The following is a 10022-nucleotide window of genomic DNA, read 5'->3' on the forward strand; positions in this document are numbered from 1 at the left end:
TATAGACCCTAATTATTCAAAAATAAAGTGAAATGGATAAAATCTTCATCTCAACTTTGTGCTATTTTGATGCCTACTTGATCATTTAACTTATAAAGTTAAATAATCTATTTTATTTTTCTTCTTTCAATTTTTCCTTCATAACATGCCAATGAAATGTATACTCTTTCTATTGTACTTCTTCTAACTTCTTTGCTTCATTAAGTGGTCCATTTTGATTGAGTATATGAGGAATTACAATTTAAGTTGTTAGTCTAATTTTGAACTCAACGTTCAGTACTAAGTACTGTTTTACATCCTCTAGAATTGTAATGGTTAATGTGTAACTGTGCCCTATCCGTTCATCAACAGTGTAATAAAATGATAATTTTCCACTTATTATTTTGAACAAACTCATCATCTTCTGAGTAGATTAGTCTTCACAACGATATATTGGCTAATTTAAAGAAGCATTTGCTTGGATCAACTTATTCAAGACTAGCGCACGTTCGTGAAGAAGATATTTTGTGATGCGATGACTGAGTCAACAAATCCTGAACTTTCCCTATACCATATAATACATATAATTTTAACCCCATATCCTCAAGCTATTGTTTCAGTTAGAACTAATATCAAGACTTTGTCTACTAAGTGCTATACTGTAATTGACATTAATGTAGCCAACGCATCATCAGTATAAAGTGTTAGAATGTATCTACACTATTATTTTTTACTATTTTTCATCCCAAGTTCGTCAAAAGTGAGTTCTGTACACGGACAACAAATCGGATACGCTCTCTCTCTCCATCTTCAAATATTGATTCCATCATCATAGAATGGACTCGATCCACTCGATAATCGTATTGCAAGTTTAATTTTTGATTCTTTTTTATAACTTCTTTCTTATTGGATGGTAGAATGTCAATAAAAGATGCTGTAATTTGTGAATAGTCCTTCTAATAGGTACCTAGGCTAGGTTGATATTACAAGATAAGTTGTATGGATAAATTGTAGATACACGTTAGTCAAGTCGCGGCATCAGCATTGCATGGAGTAATTGATGACTAGGATAGGATATACAATCTTGAAGTGAACTACCTTACAATGGATTGATTAAATTATTCGAATTTATTCCACACGACAGTCATATTATCGTTTATTGTACGACTGGATAAGTTAAAAACCCATAACATGCCACCTAGGGTAGACGTCATGTGGGTAGACAAAGACTACAGCCAAGTATCATCAATGACCGCGGCAAAGTACATGATGGGACCACCATTACATTCCATCGTTTCTATTATAATGATGGTGATGATGATTATTTACCTTTGCTTTAGTGGTAAAGGAATACGTAGTATATTATCGTTGTTTCAATTTTCAACTAACCCCTAGAAAGTCATAACTAGATGGCAGACATTATTTTGCTTAGTCTGTTTTCATCTCTAGCCAAGTCTATACAAACGCTCAATGTCGTTGTAACTGACAAAATCTTCATTGGCTTTATATTATTATTCTTTTTTTTTCCAATTCTAGTTTTACATGATTAAAGGATGACTAACTACAATTTGAATGACTAGTTCTAAATCACATTGATAATCATCAGTTGAAATATATCACAGTAGGCGCTATTGTTATCATATGCATGCTCGTCTTTTGTCAAGGAAATAATCCAGCCGACCGATGTCGTATTCAATCAAAGGAATGATTAAATTCATGGCAATAACGTTATTATGTGTATAAAGTAATTATTTTTCTCAACTCATTACACCTTCATTTTAATCTAATAACCATAACATATTGCAGATTGTTTCACCAATCTTATCTTAGTCCTCTATTTTTCTCCCTTTTTGACAATATAATCAGTTCAAATCAACACGAATTAATTTCAGACTTTGCTCGGTAAATAATACAAATTTTGAAGCATTAAGAATCAGTACAATAATTAGACTATAAAATCCTATCATAGGAAGTGAATGGGTCTATGGTAGTGCCTGTAGACAACATGTATATCACACGATGGAGGAAATGGCTAGTTTTTCTAATAAAATTAATTGACAAGCGGTAAACTATAGTCATGGTTATTTTAATCGCTTACAACTTACCACTGATAACAGATTTTATCAATTAGGTCTATACCAAGCTAGTGCTGTGATAAAATTGCAACTGAGAAAATAGCTCAACGCAGTAGACTTGATTTTAAATCATTTTTACATTAATCTCTGTATGCTGCTAATAGTATTATAAAGAATAGCCGTTCCATAAGAATTCTAAAATAACGTTTATCATCAATATTAACAAATTCATGTTGATTCAAATTGGCTGTGAAGAATTGTAATTGCTTTGATATTTTTTACTCTGAAATAGACTGATGAGCATAATATATCCATGGATAACAATACATATTCTACGCGTATGTTGCTATTGTCAAGATTTTACACACAATATAGGGCTACTATACTTTCCACTTATGATTCTATATCACATGCGCGATAGAGAGTTGTCTTTATTTTCAATGTTTTCAACACGTTTCTATCATTCGATTGAACAAATTAAGAGTCGTTAGAATCAGTTAATTGTCTCTATTCCAGACGATTTGAACTTTATAATCTTCTCTTAAAAAATTAGCCCTTATTCAACTAATAGTTTAAACCAATCTGAATCGTCGGTTGAAATAAAATTCGATGTTAAGCCAATGGGCTATATCGAAAACGAAATCAAAGACGTAAATTATTTGAAATACTGATTTTTAATATCATTATGAATATAATTACTCGAAATAGATTTAAAAATGAAGAAAAACACTTTGAAAATTTTTTCTTAAGTGTTGCTTTCATACTGTACCTTGTAAATTCTTACCTTGAATTTCATCCTTTTTGGCACAATTTAATTGCTAGTATTGACTGGAATAAAGTTTACATTATAACTAAAAAATGGAAGTCCTTGGAGCAAGAAATAAAATCCACTACGATTTTTTTGAAACTCCTTTCAAGTATATTGCTTCAATTCTTCAATGTATTATAATAATATTTGACTTTAATTTGTTAGTAATACGCTCAGCTAACCGATGTATTCATTATACTGTATATAATTATTTGTGTTTACAATTTATATCGTAATCTAATGTATAAGTATTTTAATCTGATCAATATTTTTTGTTCAACTAGTTATTACACTTTATCTTGAGTAATCATGATGAAAGATGAAAATTTGACCACAATAACAATATCCAGAGATGGAATGAGTTCCATTTTATCTGATATGTTGTCAGATTAGTCAAATTTTTCCTACATAATCAACATTACTTTACCGTATTGATTAAAAACAAATTTAAACGTTACGCAATATGCTAATATTGTATAGTATCTGTTGTTCATTATTTGCATAACTTAACATTGACTCCATTTCTTATTATACATACGATGCTAATCATTTATTAGCAATATTTGCTTCCCTTAAAACAACTCTTTGTGATCATCATCTGCGTTAACAATAGTTTTAATTCACTTGTCTTATTTGCTAAAATATCAGTGATCCATGATATAAAGATCTTGCATCGTAATGAACGGCATATGTATACTGAATTCATGGATCCTGGCACGATCAGTACCAAATTTCTCAACCAAATACTAGACATTGATTATGAAATTGACCATTTTGCGGCAATAATTAATGGCATATGATCATTACGTATTTTGATTATTATGGTGATGCCTATGACCAATAAATGATAAATAATTAATTAAGGTACTATACTTTCTAACCTTGACTAAGCGATTGTAATGCAGTGAAAATTACATTGTTAAGAAGTGCATGAAAGATAGATTTGATCAATTTGATATGGCGTAGACAGTCGGCTTATTGTAGACTACACAGCCTTTAGTAATAAAGTTGATCAGAGCATCTAGCTAGATCTATCGTTTAATAGCACCAACAAATGATAAGATGGTCGAATAGAAATTAATAATTAGTTGATATTGTCAATATACATAAAAACTGTATGCAGGGTTTGAGCTTTGTTTCTTTGAAGGTCATAATCTACAATTAATTAATCAGCCATTGTTTAGAACATTGTACGCTCACGATAATGAGATATAATATTAAAGCAGGCAGAATTATTAAAAATAATTATTATAGACAGACGTCCAAATGATTAACTAGACAGACATCAACTTTTAAATAGACCGTGTGAAAGGATAATTTTTTAATTTCAAATGAAGGGCTACCTCACTTGATAAGTAGAGTACTACCAGTGTGATAGCAACCGTAAATCGTAATTATTTTAATTACAATATTCAAGGATTAATTTAACCTGACTTAACTGTAGCTTCGTATACGAATATATAGTATGATACCTTGTTAAAGATGTCAAAATACAACAGTGCCATTAGCTATGCAGTGGACAATAATTTCCTACTTCCTAAAGCAATTTCTACAGAACTGCATTTATAATCATCTGTTCTTTTATAATAGTGTGATTTACACTTCTGTATAGTGTAGACAACTTCTTTTAGGTTAATACATAGAGAGCACTATACTCCTCAGTAAGTGACATTGCTAGGGTATAATCAGGCAAAATATTATTAAAACAAATATAACTCAAAGGTGAGAACAAAGCCATTAAATTAATTAAAAACCACAACGATAGTGCCGGATCCTTTCGTCAACGTGTGAGTAGCATGGATTGATCATGCAACCGGTAACCTTTTGATAAAGCCCTCCGGTCATAATTCGTCTACAACACTAACAGCGAACTAGAAAATCGAAATTCTTCAATCTGAATTTTCACTGATCGAATTTCTAAATTGGTACATTCTAGAATCTACCTTGTCAATGAGATATTCGATAAAAATATTTAAAAATTTTCCTTTTTAGCAATGAATAGCTGAAAATGTAAAGCGACTAGCTTTAAATGATAATTCAGATGCTTTAAAAATATAGCAATAGAATTACTTGTTCAATTGAACGTCCATTTCGCTCCATTACATAAGATAAAAAGAATCGTAGTATACGATGCCATATATTCCTTGAATATTTTGCCCCATATTTGCTACTGTTAATACCTAAATGTTTATCCAATACTGAGACTAAGATGCACTCTTAAATAATGACGCTAGATTAAGGATGATTGATTAAATACAGTAGATTAGGAGTGCACCATAAGCAATTCAAGATTACCATTTTATTGATTTTAACTTGCAAACAATTGAGCGATAGCTAGTATACTACAATAGCATTTCTCGATTTTAGATTATAATGAAAGTATTGCTTTCATACGTACTATATATATCGAAAAAGAGGGAATGGGCAAGTAAGTGATTTGTGTGACTTGAGTGGTAGAGCGCAATAGATTGATTACCCCGTGTTATTGCTAGCTTACACCAGAGACAATATTATTTTGTAATTCATTTAAATCCACTGATATATAGCGTGAATATACTTGTAGCTATGTACTACACATACAATAATATTCAGAAGATTATCAGAATATTGGCTAGCTCTTTCTTTTTTTTGCGTTAGAGGACAGATCATACCGTACGTGATCCTAAAGCGTTTGGAATAGTTAAAATCGCATAGGTTTGTATAGTGCCAGTTGCTACAATAGTTTCAGGTTACTGTGAAGAAATGTATCCAAGTTTAATATCTGCTCATAACTAGAATACTGTGAATATCACTATCTGGATTCTACTGTATTGTATATCAAGTTCAAAGAGGCAAAGAAGAATGAACTTGTTCTACTGTTCTGATGACTTTTGTACAGTTACATTACAAGCTAAATTGAGATCAGCCGTCTTTCATAGTAAATTCCGAAGAGCCTTCCATGTGATATATTGTAATACGATGCTCCTTTCGAAAGCAAACCTTAAAACTCAATTTCAAAATGTGATCTTGCTTGTAAAGAGTTTATGATATTACATAGTACATAGTAGATCAGTATTAGTTAGTGTAGATATTAAAACAGTTTAATAATTCTCATATCTAAAATTATAATTTAGTTACAAGAATAGACATGTCAGGGAGAAAGGTTAGAGCATATAAATTAAATTTAAGTGATGAAGGGTATTAAGACATGTTCTGTTTTATAGCCCAATTCATAGAACAGTAGAGGAAGTTATTGCTTGTACTGTAGCCATATACAATTTGGCTTGAAGTCATCGTTCCAGACATCACAAGGTTTTCTACATATATTTGTAGTTATTAATTGTGACCATTAAATAATTGATTACTGAAATGCAGTCTTCATTTAAATAAACCATAATAGTAAGAAATTGAGTCAAAATCATGATAAGTCCGAGAAATTTTAAATAAATAAATAAAATTGCTGTAGTAGTAAAATTTACAAGGGTGCCATAAATAGTACAGTAATGACCGTATACACCTCATGGCTGTAAATATGGTATTAAAGTAAGTAGATCATAATCCAGCAGGTTTCCTATATTCTATACAACACAATTGATTGTATGTGTATTATCATCTTCGTTTGTGTATAATAAAACATAAGAAAGGGTCAATTTAAAATTTTATCTTTATAAAATGGATATATAAAATGTTATGGGTTAGAATTTAGCAAGTTAGTTATGATTAGCTCGGCCGCCGTTCATATATTCCATCCACCTTTTAGCTATTCTTGCAAATAAAGGGTCCTCTTCAATAGTATCAATATGTAACAGTTGGCTGATATGAAGAGCATGATAAGTACTTCGGGCAATAATCGGCTCAGCCTTTATAACTACATGGCGCAAATCGTAAAAAGTGTCAGAACCTGCATCATATAAAGGAAGGAGGTTCTTTAACGTTCTGATTCCATCACGATACAATTCAGCAGCATCGCTAGTTATATTATGGGCATTGACATCTTCAACAGCAGATTTAAGGTCATAAAGACCGAAAAGGGAATAAATAAAGCCGTTTAATACTAGCAGTGGTATTTTGGTAGGATATTCTTCATAGAATTTATAAGTACCAAATACAGTGGCAAGTACACCACCTTCACTTGCTGGTATGTGGAAAGGCTTTGTTGCTAATAGCGCCGTTCGTAGGTATTTGTACTCTTTGGTCAAGTGAAACGCTCTGGTCAAGGTCGACATTGCTTGTCCTTGGGCCATAGCAGAGTACCATCCTGGCTTTAGGGTTAGAGTCAGTTTATTTATTTTATGACTAACACTGACGGGCCAGCCGCCACTTCTATCTTGGTTGGCGACTAACCAATTTGCAGCATCTATAAAGAAATCTTTATCGGCACTATCCACCAAGCTGAGTTTTCCTAACAAGCCACTTCCTTGTAATGTCACTGCATCCACAGAAATCAAGGCAGCTTTCTTAGACAATGCACCTTTTCGAGAGCCCTTTCGTCTCCGTTCTAGTAAAAGAGCTTTACATAGGTCGATTTCAAGATCTCTAGTGATTCTAGAGAGGACATTTCGTGTACCTATGCCGTATATGACAGTTTTGGATCGTTCAGAAAAGCTAACGCCTACCTTTGCAGTACTGTAGCGGATTGTAAACTGCTGCTGTCGTTTCGTAGTAACTAGAAAGGAAATGCTTCCTGATCCTTTGAATTGAACTTCAAATCTAGCAATGAACCGTTTAAAGCTTGACTGCATATTTAACGACATCGCTTTGGAAGAATCTGCATAAGGATTGATATAGAGAGAAATGGATTATTGTTAGTGCATCATCTCGTATATATAATAGCATTATAACGAAGCGAGTGTCAGGTGGATATGATGGTATGTATATTATACACATATATGATCAAAAATTTTCTCAACATAGTACAGTATATCCCAACCCATATTTGTTTTTTTGCATGGAAACATTGTAAGAATAATACTTGGGAGCTAAGATAGAAGCAAAACATTTGTCTGCTAAAAGGCTTACTGAAATGCTAGATTTAATACACTTATCCAGTAAGATGCTCATTCAAAAATAATTGACGACACATTTTACAAACTAATGCAATTTCCTAAAAGAGCTTCTATGATATCATTATTTTAACAAGTAAAACGTTGTTAGCGATACAGTATTTACTGCAGACTATCAACAGTTTTATTCATCGTTAGCTGGAAAAGATTGTATTACGGCACTGGTGTTGTGGTAGAAATGCAATAGGGTAGGGTAGAGTACTAACTAAAAAGAATCAATGGCTCCAGTTTAAGGATAATATGAATGCTTCTTTGCACTAATGTTTATTATGTCTGGTCAACATCAAGTTCCAATGCAGACGGGTTTGAGCAAAGTGGACGATAATAACGTAACAGCTGTATGATCTCCTACAGAGCTACAGTATACTGTCTGTATGCCTTTGAGAATTGTAGCATGATAAAGCTATAGAGTAGATTAGTGAGCAAGTTTCGACTGAAAGCTTGGAAATACTCAATCAATCGATGGGTTCAGTATACCTGGAAATGGTATAGTCGTCTATTTTAACTCGTCTAGAAGAGAAAAGTGATGTACAGTATATGGTTCAAAGTTCATAGATTGCATTTGCTAGTAGGTTAAACTGGAGCTACTCTGTGACTATTGTACTGTATGATCATAGGTTGGCTAAAAGCAGATTATGGAAAAAGGAGTTGCTTGTTGAATAGTCAATTCTGATAGTAAAACACAAAGCCTATCAATGGCAAGATGGGGGAAAAATGATAAAACGGATTGACGATTACGATCATGATTATGAATACTATTACAGTCTATCCATGTATCCGATGGAATGAAGATTTATTTGTATTGTCCTTCAAATAGCTACTAACCACGACTTTGAGCAAATTTCATGACCCGTTTATTGGGTCCATCTACGATAGCATCGATACACTGAATTGAGGTAGTTTGATGGACTTTCCAAGTTGAGACTATGTCCATGGATTTGCAATCGAATAGGATACGTTGATTGATTTTGGTCCCATTGAGTAATAATCGTGTAAAATGGCTTAATGCAAATTGGCAAATTTGAGTGGGATAGAAATAGCCTTTTTGAGACCACTGAGTGGAGATAGGAACACCAGTGACACTATCGATATATTTGACTCGCTCTCTCTTTTCCACTTTATAAAAATTAAACCAGGTAAAGGGTCCTTTATAGTTATAACGACCGATTGGATCGACCACTCTTGCTTTTCGCTTGCTGATGGACCATACTTTCTCACCATTTAAATTTTGTGATTCTCCAACCCAACCAAATTGGCTGGATAAAAATTCAGCTGGTATAAAGACTTTACCATTGAAATTTTTGCCTTGAAATGTCTGCCTATTAAAGTAGTTGATTTTAATGGATTGATGATGATTAACGCATTGATTTGCATTATATTCCTTTTGTATAGAATTGGCTCCATTTTGATCTTGGCGTTGTTGCACTTGGATTGAAGATTTAGAATGTTGAGCTTGTTGTTGTTGATGATTCTCCTTGAAGATTGGGGTATCACTCAACCATTTGATGATATACACCAACAAGAACAACATGAAAAAGATCAAAATACGACGAATACATTGCCTATGACTAGCAAGTCCTCGCAGAGAAAAGCAACATAATGACTTGATCGACATGAATGCAATTCTTCTTCAAAATAAGGGGAAAGCGAACAACCAAGTCCAAGTGGTCGACTATGATGTCTTGATGATCTCACTTGGCATGGGATGTTGAATGGGACGAGGGGGGCAAAAAGGAAAAAATCAATCACTCAATGCAAAAGAAAGAACAAGATGATCCGTTTGCCTTTCTCTGTCGACTCCAAGCCAATGTCAATCCCAATTCGATGACTGTGGCTAGTTGTTTCTTTAAGCTCCACTAGTAGCAATGAAAAAGGGGCAAAAAAAAGGAAATGCAATCTTATTGATTGATCAATCTTTGTCTGCTACGACCTGCTCAACGCGTAGTATTGGTATACAAGGCGCGTGGACATACAATAACAGCTATAGTAATAGTAGGCAAATATTTTCGAATTGGGAAATGGATCAGTCCTGCCGTCCGGCAGTACGGTACTCATCTGACTCATACTGTGCGCTCGTGTGCAGTCGTCTCACCTGCGTGATGACGTTATTTTTCANCT

At 33.3% G+C, this 10022-nt stretch overlaps 1 protein-coding gene across 1 annotated transcript; it reads right to left on the bottom strand.

Annotated features, from left to right (window-relative positions):
- Positions 1-6551: 6551 nt before the first annotated feature.
- TRIADDRAFT_27335 (uncharacterized protein) lies at positions 6552-9435 on the bottom strand (the record flags this gene model as incomplete). Its single annotated transcript, XM_002113804.1, has 2 exons — positions 6552-7609; positions 8733-9435. 2 exons carry the CDS (start codon positions 9433-9435, stop codon positions 6552-6554), a joined length of 1761 nt encoding a protein of 586 aa, XP_002113840.1.
- Positions 9436-10022: the final 587 nt, after the last annotated feature.

The sequence above is a fragment of the Trichoplax adhaerens genome, genomic scaffold (assembly GCF_000150275.1).
Source record: "Trichoplax adhaerens TRIADscaffold_6 genomic scaffold, whole genome shotgun sequence".
Lineage (NCBI taxonomy): Eukaryota > Metazoa > Placozoa > Uniplacotomia > Trichoplacea > Trichoplacidae > Trichoplax > Trichoplax adhaerens.